Source organism: Drosophila santomea, chromosome 2L, assembly GCF_016746245.2.
Source record: "Drosophila santomea strain STO CAGO 1482 chromosome 2L, Prin_Dsan_1.1, whole genome shotgun sequence".
Taxonomy (NCBI): Eukaryota; Metazoa; Arthropoda; class Insecta; order Diptera; family Drosophilidae; genus Drosophila; species Drosophila santomea.
The window spans coordinates 4,920,157-4,940,000 of record NC_053016.2 but is presented as its reverse complement, the minus strand read 5'-3'; the positions used below and the strand labels follow the sequence as shown (position 1 = coordinate 4,940,000).

General features: G+C 41.8%; 1 protein-coding gene and 1 pseudogene across 1 annotated transcript; both read right to left on the bottom strand.

Moving 5' to 3' along the window:
- The window catches only part of LOC120449372, an 89,068-nt pseudogene extending 82,485 nt beyond the window's left edge, over positions 1 to 6,583 (bottom strand).
- A 488-nt stretch (positions 6,584 to 7,071) lies between these two features.
- Positions 7,072 to 19,718, bottom strand: LOC120445651 (sialin). The gene is made up of 7 exons (XM_039626197.2): positions 19,007 to 19,718; positions 17,143 to 17,204; positions 9,076 to 9,585; positions 8,575 to 8,945; positions 8,378 to 8,510; positions 8,071 to 8,312; positions 7,072 to 8,001 (listed from the first exon to the last, which is right to left on the bottom strand). Exons 2-7 carry the CDS (start codon positions 17,180 to 17,182, stop codon positions 7,822 to 7,824), a joined length of 1,476 nt encoding a protein of 491 aa, XP_039482131.1. The 5' UTR covers positions 17,183 to 17,204; positions 19,007 to 19,718; the 3' UTR covers positions 7,072 to 7,821.
- Positions 19,719 to 19,844: the final 126 nt, after the last annotated feature.

Sequence of the window (19,844 nt, the reverse complement as noted above, 5' to 3'; positions counted from 1 at the left end):
TATTCTCATTTTCTCACCCAATTTTTTGGTATGCCCAACAATAATAAATTGTTTAAACACGTTTGAGCTATTTAAATATTTTCACTCATTTTTGCTCACAACGGAGTAACATATTTATGTGTGAGCTTTAATTAAAATAAACATGAGAATGATTTTTAAACATTTGCTTAGTGACAGAGGGAAGCGAAGGGAAGAGATCTCGAGACGGGTCTAGAAATCAGGTTGTTGGGTGGAATGGGTTAAGGGAGGTCGCCGGAAGGGGATTTTCTTAGCCCACCAACGGAACTGCAATAACAAGCAACGGCGACGTCAGCCTATTTAGATGTAAGATCAGCGATAGACGACGCATAGGAGACGGTTGCCTATAAGAACGAAGACTTTAGAGCGGGCAGACACCTGTTCCAGGCACCTAAAACAACAAAAAAACAAAGCAACACAACAACAACTGCACGTTGAACAACCAAGGCAACAACTTTAACAGCGACAACAACAAGGAGATGGAGAACGGCGCCGATAAATATATGCAAAAAAGCAAAAAGATGTACGAAGCAGCGGAATACACCTTCCCCACTAACGAATCTCCACTGTCCCTCCCAAACATCCTCCCCTTTTAAAATCGCAAAATCGCAACTAGAAGGCCGCACCTCCTGCAATATGGTAACAATTCTACAGTGGTCCACTGTTGGGCAAATCCCATCCTAAGATATGTATAGTTAATAGAAACTTAAAGAAAATAGTTTTTTAAAGTCGAATGTATATTTTTTGTTATTACTCTGGCATTTTTTACAGACAGTTCTTTCTTAGTATTTTGTGTAAAAGAATTTAAAAAAGTCCTTTTGCAGCAACCACTGTATTGTTTTTCTGCGCTCGCCTTGTCGTGTGTCTTAAGTTTTTGCTAATAAAAATATAGCAAAAAAAAAAAACAGATATAAAGAATGAAAAACAGCAAGAAAAGCAGCAGAGATCAACAGAGCGAAAGAACAAGCGAACATCACATGACAAGTTGGGTGGGTTGGGAAGAGTTCGGTCTGGAGACCTGCCCACAGTGCAATCTATTCGCCACAGAGGCGTACACCAAATGGACGTTGAGGGGGTAATGGGCAGTGGGGCAGGGCTGTCCGGCTGTCCGGTTGTCCGACTGTTCGGCTGGGGGGCACTGAAAGAGATCGCTCTTTGCTTATCGCGCTTATCAAATCGCCAACTGCCAGCTGGCTGGGGAAGAGGGGGGAAAAGCGGGGCAAGGGGAAACTGAAACGCAGAGGACTGGAAAATGTGAAAACCCTGCGGGGTAATATATTGTTCAGAGACTGAGATGGGACAGATCCATCTGGTTAAGTCGCTGCTTTATGCTGGAGTAATTTAAGATGCAATTAGCTGAGATCATCTGATTAGCAAAGACTTACATGGTTTGGATTAATTTTTAAAAATAAATAACAAATACATTTAAGTTTAAATGATTTGTTTGTGCATATGTACAAATTATTATATTTATAGCAAAAACTTATGACACCTATCTAATCTTGTATAATCAATCCAATACAGATTTTACCATTTTTCATCGCACATTCCCCATGATTTCTCTATTAGCAGATGACATAAGAGACAAAGCCGCTTGGAATTCCAATTTTCAATCTACGGCTACAAATTAAGTGAATTTTATTCCAATTTCATGATGGCCCCACATGGCGTATGCGCGATCATAAAATATTTATACGCCTCGTAAAACTCAGGCAGCGACATGTGCACAGAAACTTAGACCCATTCTTATCAATACTGAACTCAAATTAATCTTAGCTAGATGATGGAAAAATAAACGAAAACACTGACTCGATTTTGGCTTTTGCAAAACGTGGCCAACAGAGCACAAACCTTATCACCAATGGGCCCAAAAAAGCATTGATAAGCCAATCAAAAAAAAAATGACTAGGAGCTTTTTCTCCCAATTTTGTAATTTCTTTCTGGTCGCTGCAGAAACGTGCTGTGCAACGGATTCCGTTTGGCATCATATTTCGGACAACCAGAAAAACACGATGAATGACAGTGGCCAACAGAAAAAGTTTAATACGAGAGATTAGCATAAATTTATAAATTTGAACATTTTATGAGCGATAAGCGAGCCACACGAAACCCAAAACAAAATCAAAACACAATAATAACAAAACAGTTACGAAAACAAAATAAAAATACCAAAAAATAAACATAAACCTGTTGGCGCCGCATCTACAAACAAAGCTTGATTTCAAATGTTAATATTCCAAAAATTTGCGAGTCGCAATTTAAATTCTTGGACTGTAAAGCAAAGTCCAAAATGGTAGGAGCAGCGAAAGTCGATTGTGTTTTGATTATTGGCGCCCAAAAAGGTGACAAAATCATCGAAATAGGATTTTAAAAAATATTTTTCTAGCGTGTCGTATTAAGAATTCGTAGTAAACCTTCATTTTGGGTATCTTGAGAGTGCTTACTCCACGTCTTGATAGTAAAAACTAAGCGCACTGTCAGAAAATATTGATTTTCATACATGTGTAATGTGTGTGTATTATTTTTGTTTTATTTTCAACAAAAAACATTCTGTGCTGTTATTGTATAATACCCCCATCGAGTTCCTCTTGTTTTGTGCGCCACAAAAATGCCGCCAGTCGTTTGTTTTGTTATTTCTGCGACTTAAACTTTAGTTTCCAACTACCACCTACAAATCCAGTTCCCGTTCTCGTTCCCGCAACAGAGGAATCCATAAGCTCCGCTCAGATGCGATCCAATAGGACCGATCCGATCCAATCCGATTGGATCCCCGTCTCTGCCAGACGGAAAACACATCCACATCCACATCCCATAACGAGACGAGACGAGACGAGGGCCCAGACCCAGACCCAGACCAATATCAAAATCAAAACTGAAACCAAACCAAAACCGAGACCAAAACGAATACGCCGAGCAACGAGCAAAGTACAGAGACTTTGCAGCAGACAATGTTGGCAACCGGTTTGCGATTTATTTTTGTTGCTAACCCCTCGCCCAGCGCTCCTCCCCCTCCCCCTCTCGCTATCTCACTCTTATCAGGGCATCCCGCTCGCACTGGCTCATTAATATTATTTGCTGAATATTTAACATTGAAGCTGGTCGAAGCGGATTTTCATCGCACACACACCAGCTTAAGCTCAGAAAAAAAAATATACAAAATTAGCAGAACAGAAGGTTCCGAAGTCTGAAATACTCTTGGGTGCAGAAAAAGGATTTCAAAATATGAGATACAAAGATACAAGTTTCAAGGAATTTAGATGGATATTTGGGTACAAGACACAAATATATACATCTTTTGATCAATGCATGGCAGATGTAAGTAGTTATATCATTCTGGATTGCATCGGTAGAGGTTTTTTCCCAGCTTAAATACGGCATATGACATTGTTACTGATTCCAGGATAAACTACAGGGTACTGGCAGATCGAAAGCCTTCTGTCCGCATTCTGCGAACAAGGCGCAGACGAGACGAGGCGCAAATAAATTGAGCGGAAGGCTAAAAATAAGCTCCATTCCAATTCGCTGGCAGCGCTGCCGCGACGGCAAACATTCAGAACATTCAGAAATGCGGCAGACGAATTGGCAACCGCAAAATGCAGCGGCAGCTACAACAAACCATTTAAACAACAACAAACATATACAAAAAATACAACAACAAAAAAGACAATAAAACAAATAAGAGACAAAAATTCAGCAGCGGAAAAATGTATTATTTATTGTCTCTTTGCGGGAAAATATTTCGCGAACGCTGTTTAAGCATAAAATTAAGTAGTTTAAATAAATAATCACAAAAAGTGGCCTAGCCGAAAAAAAAATGTTTTACACCCCGGCCACGAAACCAGCGCCATAAATTGCAGCTGCATTCAAATTATAATTATTATGAATTCATTATAAACGGCCAGCGATGAAATTTGTATAAAAATATATATTCCCTTTTTTTTTTGTTTGCACTACTTTTCGCATTTAGCGCTTTTTAGGTATTTTCAACAGCAACAGCAAACAGAAAGTGTCGTTAAAGAAGATCGAATTGAATGTGAATGGAAGTCTTAATATGGAGCCGCAGTAGCCGCCGCTGAAATTTGTGATATTTGTATCGCATTTTGTGGCTGCCGCGTGGGGCGCTCGTTCTTATGCATAATTAGAATTAAGATCTGGGCTATGGATACAAGTTGAGCTCATAAAAATGGGGAAGCGGACGAAGGGCGGGCAGTTGAAGATTATCGAGTTAATTATAATCCCCCTTGCGTTCTGGAAAATTGTTGACCTGCCCAACAAGGTGCACATTATGTATACAATACAAGCACTTGTCGATTGAGCTAATTATAAGCGCAAAATAGTAACTATTTATACTTTTCGCATCATGGAAGTAATCATGATAGCATCTTAAGCTTAAACAAACTAACCTTTCTCTTCTTGTGATCCAATTCCCGCTGCGCCTTGTGCATCTCCTTGAGCTCCACCTCCTTCAACTGATCGAGGATGATCTGGTACTTCTCGCGATTCTCCACATCGAGCGCCACATGGAGATAGTCGTGCCAGTTGCGCGAATCGAAGCCCCAGTGGCAGGTGTGGTTCTCGAACTTGCGATGCACATGACCCACGAATTTCTGGGGCGAGAACCAGCCGTCGCACTCCAGGCACTTGATGCAGGTCGGTTTCTGGTATGAGTACATGTCCGGGGTGCAGATGCCCTCGCACTTGCCAAAGCACTTGTGATACACGTGAAAGCTGAGCGCTCCCTTGGCCAAACTCTCGATCGGCACATAGCTATTCCGGTCCGAGCGATGGAGCAGGGCGGCACAGAGGCGCTCCGCATCGGTACGGGTGATCAGGCCACTGGCCTTGACATCGGATGGCAGGATCTTGGCGGCCTTGAACTCCACCAGCTGATCGTGCGTGCACTGCGAGCAGTAGATGCCCAGTTCATCGAAGATCCTGTTGATCTGCTCCAGGGAGAAGTCGTTGAGGACATTGTTGAGGAACTGTGGCAGGCACAGTCTCATCTCGCCGCCCACAGAGAAGCAACCAATGGTCTTGCCCTCCAGTTTCGTCTCGTACAATTCGCCGCATCCCGCATCCGCCACCGATAGAATCGGCTGTGATAGTTCCCTGGGTGGCGTGGCGGGTGAATATATCTGTGGCGGTGTGCCCCTCGTCGAGCAATCATGATGGTGGTGATGGAGATCCTGCGGCTCCGGCGAACTGAGTATTTCCTTTTTGATCAGTGCCACAACCGGCGGTGATGCCTGGCACTTGCCATTGTGCTCTCGAGGACTCTCGCTCCTGCCATTGGTGACGATGTCGAGGACACCGGCGGAGGTGAGGGCGTGTCCTGGTCCCTGGAGCGATTTCGTGGCACTCGTCTGGTATTTCTTCAAGACGGTGCTGATCATGGGCGTTACGTATTCGGTCATTTTGTGGGCAATACTTTAGTTAACCAGTTTCCGCTGCCACTAGTACTCCATTTTCACCAGATGCCAATTGTGATCCTTCTCGACTTTCAACTGGTTTATGCAAGATAGTTGCTGTTGCTGTGTTGCTGTTTATCTAAACTCTTTATTTGTTTATTGGGTTACGATTGGGATCCATACTATTGATTACTTGAAAGGTAACGGCTACAATCGTTGCGACTTCTTCACTTGCACTTCACTTAACAATTTGGCACATTCGTTGATGATTGAATTGGTTTTTGTTTGATTTTGTCAGTGAGAGAGCTAGTTTAACTAATTTTGTTGCATTTGCATTTTGCCGACGGCATTTCAGCTCGCAGACTCGCACACAGGATTCAAAATTTCTTGCCTTCACAACTTTTGTCGCGTGTTTCGAATATTTCGATATTATTCGTATTTTGAGTCGTATTTTTAGAAGAAATACATATATATATAAATCAGGGGCCGGCTTTTGTCGGCTGTGTACAACTTGTGCGCACTTTTTCTATTCCTCTGCCATGCACTTATTAAATTTTCGCCATAAATTAATTCCTTCACTTCGGCGCAATTTCTTAAGTTGAATTTTTGTATTTCATTTCGTATATCTCAATTTCTGAACTTTTTTATCTTTGCGCTGCACAGACGACGCACGCACACACACACACACACACACACAATTATACACGCACACGGGGACACACGCACACACGCGACGAAGGCCGGCGGCAGACAGAGACGGAAAGGAAAGCACGGCACAGACAGAAAGAGAGAGATAGCGAGGGAGAGCGAGGGAGAACAAAAACAAACGCCGCCTGACAAATTCTTTTATTGTGTCGCTTTTGTTGTTGTTGTTGCTGTTGCTCTTGGTGGTGGTGTGGTTGTTGCTGTTGCTGCCGTTGTTGTTGCACTATTTATAAATCTTTTTAGCGCTTGCAAATTATTTTTGCACTCGTTATTGAATATTTATTTGTTATCCGCCTGGCTGGGCGCCTCTCTTCGCCACATTCATATACATATATATATTTCCAATATTTTTTTTCGCAAGCGTCGCACGTGCGAGCTTTTTCCCCGATATTTATATTCGCCACTCACACACACGCGCACCGAGAGCGACACGTCCGAACGGTTCGAGAGCCGTTAAATTTTCGAACGAAAAACTGAGTGCTGCGGTGTGGTGTGGCCAGTTCTTGTGACGCGCGTTACGCTAAAGTTCGCACTCTCGTTTTTAGGCAGCATTATTCGTTTCCGGGCCCACGGTCACACCAATGCCGCTCTCTGTGCCGCGCTCTTAAGTTTTTCTCTCTGTTGCTGTTGCTCTTTTAACATGAATGTTAAGTCGCAGCGTTGAATCGTTTTATTGGCCCGCCTAAAGGTAGGCAATAGAATATAAGCAAATCGATGTCATGTAAAAATCATGTATGTTTATACATTTACATTACATTACATTACATACATTTATTCAGTTATAAATGTAAACTAAACGATAAATTGCTTAAATACATTAAAAACTGGTTGTAAATGAATCATTAAAAGTATCTGGCGAAATTTGTACTTTGTTTTTCCACAAATAAAGATTTTGGTTGGGTAGTAAGTTGCTATATTATCCATTGAAACACCGACTTTCTTCTTTCTTTCTGAGTTACGCTTTATTATGAACTTAGAAATGTTTAAATTAATTACATAAATAGTCAAGTATAGTACAAAGTTACATGATTTATCAACTTAGCTACACTATCGGCAAATATTTATGTATTTCCCTACTTGCATAAGTATTTTGTTCATCTAAGCTAGACAGTAGTTATGGGCTAAATTATAAATTAAACGAAACATATGGGACACAGCAGCTGATTGTGGATCGACATTAGGATGAGGTCCTTCCACCAGCCAACTGTGCGCTCTGTGGACATACAGAATACTATTAATCATTTAGGCTACATACATATTGCCTAAAGTTACATATGTAGGCGTACTAAAGTAAATATAACTTATAAATATAGTCAATTTCCATTTAGCAGACAAGTGCATCGGTGTACAGTGGTTTTTTTTTTTTTTTTGGGGTTTTCTATGGGTATGAGATGTTTGTGTGCGTTCTTTGTGCGAAAAAAACCATGCAGTGTCTATAAAAATAATGTCTTTCATATCATGTTTTTCTCTGTGTACTGAGTGTGCCTTCGTTCGGTGCCTTTCGGTCGGAAGTTCTCTGATTAAGGGATTGCCAAATGAAAGCCCCGTAATCTCAATGGTGCAGTAGCAACAACTATAACTTGTGCGGATGACGATTATCGGTGGGTTGACAACTTCCACTTGGCTCTCATTCCCTTCCGATCATCAGGAAACGCAGTGGCACCGAATGGGTCTCACTGGCGATGTGAAATCACTTCTCGTTCTTGAGTGGCACACCCTCCTCCTGGTTGATATCGCTGATCTTAACGCGCTCTGGAGGATTGTTCCACGGCTGCAGTTCACCGCTGCCCAGAATGGCGAACACCACAGCGCCCGAGATATAGGTGGCCGCTAGAATCCAGAACACAATTTGCCACGAATGGAAGGATTCCTGTTGGTTTAATAGAAGACTCAAATTAATATTTTGTATAATATAGAATTGTAAGCTAGGTTCACGTACATCCTTGTAGGTGAGGGCGCCCACCATCCACGTGGAGAGGAAGCCACCAAAGGAAGACAGCGTGTTGGCCAGTCCGAAAATGGTTCCTCCAAAGTTCGGTGCAATATCCAAGCCATTGCCCAGATAGCCAGCGGTCACAGCTCCATGGGCAAACAGGGCCAGCGAGAAGATGGTGACAGACCAGGTGGCATCGTAGCCCAGGAACACTTGCACAATCATCAAAAGACCCGGAATCACAAGAGCTGTAAATAAGAAAAGATTGGATATAAGCTTGAAATACTCATAAATGATATTACAATTTACTTACCAAAAGTAGTGAATAGCTTCCTGGTGGCCGTCGTGCTCAAAGTGCCCTTCTTGCGCAGGTAATCAGCCAGGTAGGATGAAGCCACAGCCATAACGTATTTGCCCAGATAAGGCAGCGACGAGAACAAACCATTCTGCAGAAGAACAAATCTATTAGTAACGATAAAATCCCAGATAAGCCTTGTCCAACAAACCCACCTTTTTGATATCGAAGAGCAGAATCTTGGACATGAATGTGGGCAACTGATTGACAACGGTGAAGAATCCAAAGACAGCCAGTCCGTGACAGATGATGATGGCCCACACAGCCGGAGAGCAGAGCAGCTGGCCCCAGGGCACGTGGCTGGGACGCTTCTTGGAGGTAGAGGTGCCAATGGCCTCCTCGATCTCCCGCCTCTCCTCGGCAGAAATCCTGGGATGAGTGGCGGGGGTCTCATAGACAAAGGTGAACCAGGCCAAGGACCACAGCAGACCCACGGCTCCTGTCAGATAGAAAACACTGGCCCAGCCAGCGACGGAGATCAGGTAGCCGCAGATGGGCATGGTGATTGCAGCACCAAGGGAAGAAGCTATCGAATAAAAAGTAAATATATGTTAAAGAAAGCAAGTCTCTACAATGAAAGGAAGTCTCTCTCTTGGGCGGACAATAAGGCTGTCCGCTTAAGAGAGTTTCTACGGACAAGGAACTCATTCACTTACCCATCATGTTGGACATAAATTTGGAGCGCTCCATGGGCGGAATCCAAACAGCGGCCACAGGGTGAATGGCTGGCCAGGATGCGCCCAGCATGAAGCCGAGCACCACTCGCACCACGATGAGCACCACGTAGTTGATGTGCGCCGCCAGCGGCGTGATCAGGGTGAGCAGACTGGCCCACAGCATGGAATGTCCGAAGACGCGGCGTCCACCGATCAGCTCGGCAAGACGACCGCCCGGCAGTTCGGTGAGGATGTAGCCCCAGAAGAAGCAGCCCAGCACAAAGTTGGTCTGGTAGCTGTCCCAGGGGAACCGTTCCTCATTCACATCCACTGAATGTGAATTGCCATTGACCGCCGTACCATTCCCCGTTAGAGTAGCGTTGCCCGATGATGTGTCATTGGTTTGGACCATGTCCACGATGGCGATGGTGAGGTTCACTCGCAGGGCGTAGTTCAGCATGAAGCCGAGCATGGTCAGCAGGTTCAGAACTTGGCGGCATGACAGGAAGTCTGGAAGGGACGAGCGGTGTCCAATTAATCATATAGTAGAGTGCAAGGCATTGATACTGTAGTACATGGCGAATAAGTCGGAGCTTCGTCGTCGGGGTCGTCGGAAGGTTAGGCATTTAAAATTCAGCTCTGGAATATTCCCAAGCTGCCGAAAATCAGGCGACCAGCGACTAAGCAAAAAACCCACCCAAAGAACGACCCAATTTCTGATAACAAAACTTTACTACATTTTAATTGAGCAGAATAACTTTTAAAAAATATATTCTTCAAGTAAAATAATGTCTAAAGCCTGCATTATAAACCTCAGTTAATGCATATAAAACTAATACACGTTTTGTTTACACCCATTTGAACTGATTTGTTATCAACTCACTACATCCCGCCCACTACACTTATTATCTGATGTAATCTGTTGTTTTCATTACACGATGCAGCCCAGATAAAAGCATTAATTACCCATATTAATGAGCCAATAAAATCGCAATGACAAAACTTAACCGTCGTTGCCAGGTGACCTCAATAGCATATCGAATGGGCCATGAATTTGATTTGAGGATCGCCGTATTGTGGGTGCAGCTGGATTTCGAGGAGATGCAGCCCAGTGAAAATCACCACTGAATCAGCTTTTTTTTCGATGCCAAAGACATGAATTCGAAGATCATTAAGTGGTGTCCACAATCAACTCGGACTCAGGCTGTCGCTTTTTGGGCGGTTATTAAGTGGCAAAGTGCATTGTTCGAGCCGGGTTGCATTTTGCGCAAATCACATTAATAAATTTCAAGTGGCGTTGAACTCCAGTTAACTCCCACTTCAATTTCAGGGAAATGCTCACAAGTGTCGGTATAAATTCATAAGCCAACCGATTATAATAAATAATAAACTGGCTTCAAACGACTTTCCCATACAAAAATATACAAAAAAAAAAAAAAGCAGAAAAAATCGCTATCAGCTGGGGGAAGCGACTATCGGGGCCAGTCTATCGCCTGTCTGGACGGGACACGCCCACCTCGCTGATTATTGCCCCAATATCATGTTAATGTCATGCAAAAAATAAATACGAAAATAACGCCACTCGGCGGCTTGTCTAGACACCGGTGAGTATCATCAAACGAGCGGAGCAACAATAAACCGAGACACTCGACTTGTATTCAAATTAGCACTTGAAAATAACCGAAACTGAACCATCAAAAAGCGTTAAAAAATACGAATCTCTAGTCATGTTTGCTATAAATTCTCAATTCTCTATATAACCAGAAAAACGTGCCCAAAATACACAAATAAAAATAAATTCACAAAAATATCGGCAAGGTTTCGACATAGACCAGTTTCTCCTCCCAAAAACGAATAGTAGGATCGTATCGGATCGGACCAGAACTAAAGCCCAAATATCGGGGGATAATGGGAACTCAGGTGGTCTGTGATTGGCATTCATCAAGAGGGTACGTCAATGGGAAATTTTGGATCATTAACAAGTAGCGCTCTGTTAATTTCTGGGGCATGTCCGGCTGCCTAACACCTCATCATCAGCTCAAATCAATGCTAAATAAGCGTGTGCCGCAAATTACCGCCACTATATATATTGATAAGGATTGACTTATACGACTTCCACTTCCACAGGGGAAATAAATTATAATAAATTAGTGTCGTAAACTGGCAAGGACTATGACTTTAAAGTAGTAAATTTTCTTATCTTAAATAGTAGCTAAAAATAGTTCCCAAATGTGTGGGAATTTCTAACCATAAATTAAATTTCTTATAAATTAAATTCGCTAAGATTGGCGAACAACTTTTAAGGGCTTTTGTTTGCACCACAACTAATTAATCAATCCAGTTATTCAACTTGTAAATTCCATTCCCATTAAGCACATATTATGGATGATAATTAAATTGAATAGAATTCGAGACAGAGCTCCAATTTATCCGAATGAACTCATCAAGGGTTCTCAAACTGATCTTACTCATCATCTCGAATTCTGAAGTCTGTGACTCCTTCCGAGAATTTGAATGGCCGAAACTTGTTTGCCTCCAACAGAAGAGTTCTTGATTAATTGCCGCCTCAAACTGTTCATTTGTTTAAAGCTTTGTTTATCAACAAACTAATGCTTTGTGCTATCTTTTTGCCAATAAATTAAGTGAAGGCCAGGCTTGATGTTTACAGCGGAGAAGCACAGAAAACCGGCTAAAAACGGTCGAAATTATTTGGGTATCCAACTGCCGGGTCAACTGGATTTTGACAAACTGTTCTCAGAATTTCGCCTGTCTCGTGCGAAAAGTTATTTGATTTGGCTCTGTTTCGTTCCCTTAGTTTATTTCATTTTGTTTTATTTTTGCGGCGATCTTTAGCCTTTATTGGCTTTCGTTGATGCTCTACTTGAGTTTAAACAAGTTCGCCAGTCCGCGCCAACATAAAAATCCCATCAAAGAAAGGCAGAAACTTAAAAATAGCTGGCAAGTAAATAAAACGAAATGAATACGGGCAAAACGTCATACTTAAATTACTGCTTTTTACGATCGAGCAACAAGTGTATCTCAGTTCGTTACGGGGTTCATTGATTTCTCGGGAAATTCTGAAATTTATTCACCAAAAACAGCGTACCAATTAAGTGTTACTTGAAGGGAAGATGGAACTCAATCGATTGATGGTTGCTATTGCTTTTAAATAGTAATTTTTAATATTTTCAAAAAGACGCATATCCGGCACTTTTGGGTTGACGCAAAAGCAATTTCGAAAATGTCTTGTACGTTTCTAAGTACATTCCGTCTTTTATTATTTTCAATCCATTTCATTTGTGTATATTCCGTCTTCCTTTACACTTTCGGATCTATTTATAATGACTCTCTGGCGTTCGAATGCGGGCACTGGGTACACACCCACCGCAGATACTCTATATACCCACTATATACACTCTCGATTCTCTCTGGCCATTCCTGACCTTCAAAATCGGCTGGGCGATTGAGTGTGTTGGTGAAAGTTAGCCACCGATATCGTCATCAGCTGCGACCGACTCATATATATTTTCTCCTCGAATGGATGGAACGCATGTGATGTGTGGCTTTCGGATTTTCTGGTGGAATGTCCTCAGCATTTGCGTGGGCATTTTGGTCGGGGCCAAAAAATTTTCCATCCATTTTGCCATCCGTGTAAAAGAAAGAAAGGCCCGCATCGACATCACACAAATGCGCACTGATTTTCCGTCAAGGTGCCAAGTCATTTTCCTGTCACGGGATCGAGGCGGGCGCAACGTGGCGTATGAGTTATGGCGAAGGCGCGCCAGCCACGAGCCCACTTTTCAGTTTCGATTTGTAGCCATTACCACACAGCACCACAGCACCCACACACCCGATTTCCAATCGTAGTCACAACTGATTTGCGCCAACCTAAGTGGTGCAGGTATTAACCACAAGGGGAAATGCAAAACACAATTTCGAGATCAGTTGAGATCAATCGATTGTGTCTGGATTTTTCATGTGATCACGTTTACAGTGGAGCTAAGGACAGTTTGTCCTCGATTTGTTGTGTTTCTGTAGCTATCTTTCTGTAGAAAACTATCAATCATATCTTAAACTGAATATATGGAATCGAACGCCATTGTAGCCATAACTTGACTTAACTTAAAATCACCAAAAATATACATATATACCAACTTAGTTTTAAACGCCGAAACGCACTGTAAGTATCTGTTCAAAAAATACCCAATATAGTATCTATATATGTATGTCGGATGGATGACATTGCCGCGTCGCCTTCTAGCGGCAATTACTGGCTTTGTTGTGCTGGCCAACTGCATTTCCGTTTGCAACTAACTGATTTACGGAACTGGCCTCGTTGAAAACGAGTGAATTGTAATGCCACGACAACGACAACGACGACATTGTTTGTTTTCGAGTATTTGTTTCTATTTCTGTTTCTGTTTCTGTGGAACTGGTTCCACTTCCACAATAAGCAATAAGCTAATTAATTGCTGAATTATTGTGCCAATTGCTGTTTGTTGAATGCACACACAGACGCATCACTTATCACTTTTGTTGGGCAATCGACCATTGTGATTCACTGGCCATCTCTCGAGGAACTCTCCCATTGCCATCTTCGCCATTGTCCTAGATTTGAATCGAGCTGGGAAATCTTCCATGGAAATTTACAATTGGGACCCTGCACTTGTGGCGCTTGCCGTTCAAAGTGCAATCAGTGTTAAGGAGGAGGAACTTGTATAGATTTACGGCACCAATCGAGACTGATAAGTTTATGGAATGGAATGTGTCTGATGTCTGATGTCTGAAGCAGAAAAGACAGAACTTTTATTGACTTGTCTGCATTTGGCCATAAAGTGGCCCATGCAAACATCAAAAGAACGCCAATCTGATTGCCAATACCCGAATCACTTTAATCCAGCATAAGATATGACTGGTATGAGCTGTTCTACCCATGAATGTATCTTCAAGTTGTCATTTCCTCCGGCCATATCTCATAGATGCACGTGCCGGCTAATGAAGAGCTACAGGTTGTAAACAACTTGTCAGGGGTCTCAGACCCCGTCGTATGTATATATTTATAGCTGGCAGTAAAAACTATATATATGTATGTATAAAAGGGGGCTCGTCGCCAAGTGTCAATATTTTCTGGACCCATCAAAATTATCAGCAACTATTTCGCAAATAGTCGAAAACTACTGCCGAACTTTGGCACTCGAAACTGAGACACGCGTTGCCTTGACTAAGGACGGTTCTATATATAAATATAGAATGAAAATATATTGTGTATTATAAATATGATTTCAGAAGCATCAATGGAGGCTTGTCTCGCCATATTTGACTATCGCTCGCTCTGAATGATTAAGGGGTCTTGCGGGTCAAAGCCAGCACTTTTTTTGTACTGTCTGGACTTGTTTATTTGATTAACGTTGGAACTTTTAATTGTCGAAATACTTGAAATTTCTGGTTACAAATTTAATTATTAAGTGTGCCATGTGCAACGGAAGTACATACGCCGCAAGACATGAAATTATAAACAAATTCGATTTGCTAGCCGCGGCGTAAACAACTTTAAAAATTCCAAGAAATTGTTACAGCTTAATTAAAAGCAATCTCGTTATTGCACAAAAACTACACAAGTCTTAATTAATGCATATTAAGCAGACGAATAGAACAATTGAACCTGTTGCAGAGTGCCCACAATGGAGTGCCAATCATGAGAGTCATTAATAAAACTGAGGGATCAAGTACACGCAAATCGACGTTAAGTGACAAAAGTTTAATAACAATTTATCGTAAGCGGAATGAACGGAGCACATGCTCATTATTCATTACTTGTGGCGGCACTTGGCTGTTTGATTAATTCCAGACGACGACCCACAGTCTGTTGCCAAGGGTGAATACCCGCCGGATTCAAATGTGGATTCAAATGAGAATCGAAAGCAGTTCCTCTGGGGAATTTACAAACGCAAATAAATGTGATAGCCCAGCTCGGACGAATGTTTTTTAGTTCAAGTTTTATTATCTACCACTATTATATACCACTTAAATTGAAAGCTTTTTTTTGGAATTTGTTTATGATAAATTATAGGTTTAATCTCAAATTACTACTGAAATGTAATTTCTCCCCAAAAAAGAACACGTTTTTATTATCCAAAAAAACTGTTCAATTATTTGACAATACATTTTTGTCAATTTGCAAATTCCCATTTTTTGTGAAACCTTTAAATTACTTAAGCACCTTGAATTGTGTTTACTCAAAACACAATGTCAAAAAACAATAAAAACCTTTAAAAACCAGGCATGAATCACACCTTCCTGTTTTATTTGCGATCGAGTGAGTGGGTGTGAATTACACGAGTTTGTAATGAATATCCATACTATTACCTGTCTAATCGATATGAATTTCAGATTGTTTCAGTGTTTATTGAATTTGTAATTGTCTCGTGGGATAACGTATCCAATTAGCACCGTCAAAGTCAGTTTTGATACCAACTCCCCCCAATTAGAGGCTATAAACGAGTGCATTTTGGAATTTGTGAGACGTATTTCTCACCATTTTTAATATTTTCCTGCTAATTGAACAATTTGACTTATGGTTAGAGCTCGGATCTTCACTATCATTCATGATTGCTCACGGGATCGACGAAATGTGCACTGAAACATGCGATCAACCAACCCCCTCCACTTCAGCCACTTCACCTGTCTGATTGACTGATTGTCTGGCTCTAAAGTGCTAAACAGCTTCAAAAGTACAAATTAACAAGTAAACAGTCGGATGACCGTCGTTGGTGGGATATTAGCAAACTTCGCCACAACAACCACACGCAAAAGTGGTTCAATTAATTGCGAAATGTACTCGAAATGTAGTCCATGAACTTAGCTTTCCATCAGCAAAAACGGAACTTGAATTGTTAAACAATTTCAGGGGGTACTAGACCAACTAACGTGTTTAGTTAGCGTGACTGTGCTAATCTGTTTGCATAGTTCAATGCGTGGTGCTCCGTGGAAATGTCATAACAATGGCGTCATGAGGTCGCCCAACTGCGCAGTTCTCCAGTTGTCCCACGACGTGGGCGTGTCCTTGTCCGTATTGATGACATCCTGAGGATTCGAGGAGTGCCTGCCCATGGATGAATGGGCATGGTATGGGTATGGGTAGGGGGGTATGAGTATGGTATGGGGTGCACCAGGTGTCAATGATCGAGAAGTTGAGGAGGTGTCGAGGCTGATACGATTAAATATTTATCACATTTCCATTGACACAACTGGGTCAGGTTGTCATATCAAAAAAACCCATTAAATATGTTATCAACGTCTATATCTAAGGATTTCTCTTACTAGACGCTTATTAAGCTAATTTAGCGAATAAAATACGAACGATCAGCTGAGGAAAATGGGTCAAGGTAAAAGCCCTCTATCCAGGATATATATTCAGTAATGATAATGATCTTGCTGAGCTAATCACCTTACTATATCTTGTTGCATTTTATTATAACAAAGCACACATATGAAAATTGACATGCGATCGATGAGCATTTGCCAAGGAGCGATGGAGGAACCGGAAAGTCAATCAGCATTCAATTGAATCACAGAGCCCAATTGATTTGTAACCTCAATACAAGTTGTCTCGTTGACACCAATCGAACTGAACTGAACGGAGGAGGAGTCAAATCGATTTGTTTATGTTAACCGAGTTGCAATTCCTACTGGCCTACTGACCCTGGCGCTCCCCATTTTTCATTGGCGTCATGCGGTTTCTGGCCGCCTTATCTGGCCCCTTATTAGAAACAAAAAAAAAAGGGGCTCGGCCATTGAAAGGCGCTGCGGTTCACTGGGCCACTTTGTTCTGGCACTTTCGACTGGCTAAACAGCAGGTGGAAACTGGAAACTCAACTGGAAACAGTAACCACAAATCTTTAGCTATTTCGCATAAATATTTAATTTCAACTCGAAAGTTCCTAAATCACAATGCATCACAAAATGCAGTTAATCAGTTTGGTGGTTTGGGTCTATATGAAATAACCAGGATATTGGGTGGCGTCTTATCACGTATGATAGTGATATCATATCTCATTATCTACTTACTTCGCACTCTGTGCAGACCTCCTTTCTCCGTGTTGGACATGACGACGCCTCTAAGTGCCGCTCTGCAAGTGGAAATATACCAGAGGTTAGACGAGTTTTATAAATTGGAAACGAAATATGGCAGGCTGATATGATAGACATCTAGAATATGCGATATTAATAGTCTGCAAAGTTAATGAAACTTTTTACGAAGTAACCCCACCATGGTTTACCCTCCACCTTCCTTTTTTCTTCTTTTTTTTTTTTTGTTGACTATCTTATCTTATCGCTGGTGTCTCGTGTTCGTACCTGAACGTGCCCACGAAATGTATTTTCACCAGAGGAGTGAATATTCTATACTATATGCATGCGTCCCATGACTCAAGGCAATTATATCACACACGAGCGGCGGCTCTTGGCTCATTCATAACTACGCCGCTTGGCGCCCCCTTCCCGGAAAGCGGTCCCCGTTTTCCTTATCGCCACCGTCGTCTGCGTCTTCAAATGCCGCCGCCCAGAAATCAGAAATTCTAAATATAATGATACTTGAGTGGCGTCCAAAAGCGCCGCAAACTTGGCTACTTTCACGTCAAAGAGTAAAATTGGGTAAAAACCGTAGGCTAATCAAATTTGCACAAGTCCGGTGAATCAGTAGTTAAATATATATATATTTGATATGATATTTATTATCTAAGTATCTTTTTACCAGCGAAAATGTAGTTTAACTGATATGCATATATCTTTTTTAGACGTTCCTTGATACCCGCAATTGCACTGCGCTGTCATTATCTTTCTTTTGTTCAGTTCTGCTGGCGCCGCGATAAATTATTGAAACATTTGCGGTGGTGCAAATGGAAATTCGTTGGCTATGTGCGATTTGTTGCATGTTACGAGTAATTATCGCCAGACGGACACGTGCATGTGAGGTCTTAAGTCTGAAATCGATCCTTCGTAACTTGTGTAAGTTGGTACAACCAATTAACTGCGAGTTTAGAAGGCGTTTGGTCAATTTGTGCTGCAAATATTTACTGACGTCCTGGCAACAACAATAACAACATTAACAACAATGGCAACAAAACTATGCCCGCATGTGTGAGGAAAGGATATATATAGCCGAAATTATTGTCCTTGCCTGTGTGGCATGTTGCCATGTTATTAAACTGGCGTCCCCATGGAAAGCGGCATCTGCCAGCCAACCAGTGTGGGCAACGACTATATACGACTTCTATATGGTCACATGGCGTCATACGTCATCTTCCGACAACCCGTATATGTGGGAAAACTAACTAAATTCGCCACATTTCTCGCGGGAGGTCAGCCTCATCGGCGGGATTTGCTTACAAATAAAAGCAATTATGTTTAGAGCATTAGTCATCAATAGGCCCATATATACATACTTATGTATGTAGCATATGTACTTTGCAGTTTGCATTGATTTCACTTTCTGTTTAGACTTCAACATCCGCTAATTACAATAATTTAAATATCAAAATTACTTAGTTATCAGCTTACTGTTCTAACCGAAGCATTAATATGTATATCACGTTTTTCTAAGCCGTCAGAACACGATAAAATCAGGCATTAAATCACTATTTATGTCAATATGGCTATAGTTAGCCCTCGTTTAATTAGTATTTTGAATGTTTTGCGCCTTGAAATACGAATTAGTTATATGCAGTTAACTAAGCAATTATGACACCATTTTCAGGTTAACGATCTATTATAATTGGAGCGCAATATTAACACATAACTTATTCTGCTGACCTTAAAAACTTGATCGGAAATAGCACCATTAATAAATATGCAGCTTAGAACTAAATAAACTTTAAGTAATTGTAATAGAATCAAATTGTTAGCAACATTTGCATTAGGAACTAGAACCCACCTTGCACTCGACGACAACTAACAAACGTTAGTTGTTTATGGCAAATTATATAATTTGTTTGGCACCAACCGATTTGCACTCCGTATTCGTACAATTGAGTTTAACGCCGATTTGCATAAAACAAAACACAGCCACAGCCAGTGAACGAAAACCGCCTCAAAACCGCCAAGAAACCGCACGTGTTTTGTGTTTATTTTTGTCTGTTCTTCTCGTTTTGTGTAATATCTCAGAGTTCTCAGTTCCTAGTGGGATATTGAAAGATCGGAAGACTGAAGACTGGGGTGAATCACACTCGCACTCCGAACAAGAAACGGTTTTTAGCGTGCTGGATGGGACAGCTGTTGATTATTTTTGAAAACGGCAAGCGAAGAGAGTTTTCTAGCGCAAGCGCAGGCAATTCTAGAACTGTTTCGAAATCGAAATTCGAAACGATGTTGCTGCCGTGGCCAGTTGCTGCTGCTGTCACTGTAGCTCGTTTGTTGCTGTTGCGTGCTCACTTCACTCGGAGCGTTGGAACTGAACTGAAAATGTGGCCGCTCGTCCGCGGCTTTTTCTTTACTCCGGCCATAGCGGTTCGCCGGCAGAGGCGTTGACGTCGCAGTCGCCGTTGCCGTTGCCGTCGTCGTCGATGTTGCTGTTGCTGTTGTCGCAGCGGCTGTTGTTGTTGCTGTTAGTGTCGTTCTTGTTGCTGTCGTTCTTGTTGCTGCTGCTGTTTATGCTGCTGCTGTTGTTGTTGCTGCTGCTGTTGTTGTTGCTGCTGCTGTTTAAGCTGATGTTGTTGTTGCTGCTGCTGTTTAAGCTGCTGCTGTTGTTGCTGTTGTTGCTGCTGCTGCTTCTC

Excerpts from the sequence above, each read along its gene's own strand:
- LOC120445651 (XM_039626197.2), bottom strand. The coding sequence starts at position 17,182 with ATGTCCAACACGGAGAAAGGAGGTCTGCACAGAGTGCGAA. Across the intron at positions 8,511-8,574 it reads TGCTCTTCGATATCAAAAAG|AATGGTTTGTTCTCGTCGCT; the intron begins GTGGGTTTGTTG and ends GTTCTTCTGCAG. Across the intron at positions 8,002-8,070 it reads GCGCCCTCACCTACAAGGAT|GAATCCTTCCATTCGTGGCA; the intron begins GTACGTGAACCT and ends TTAAACCAACAG.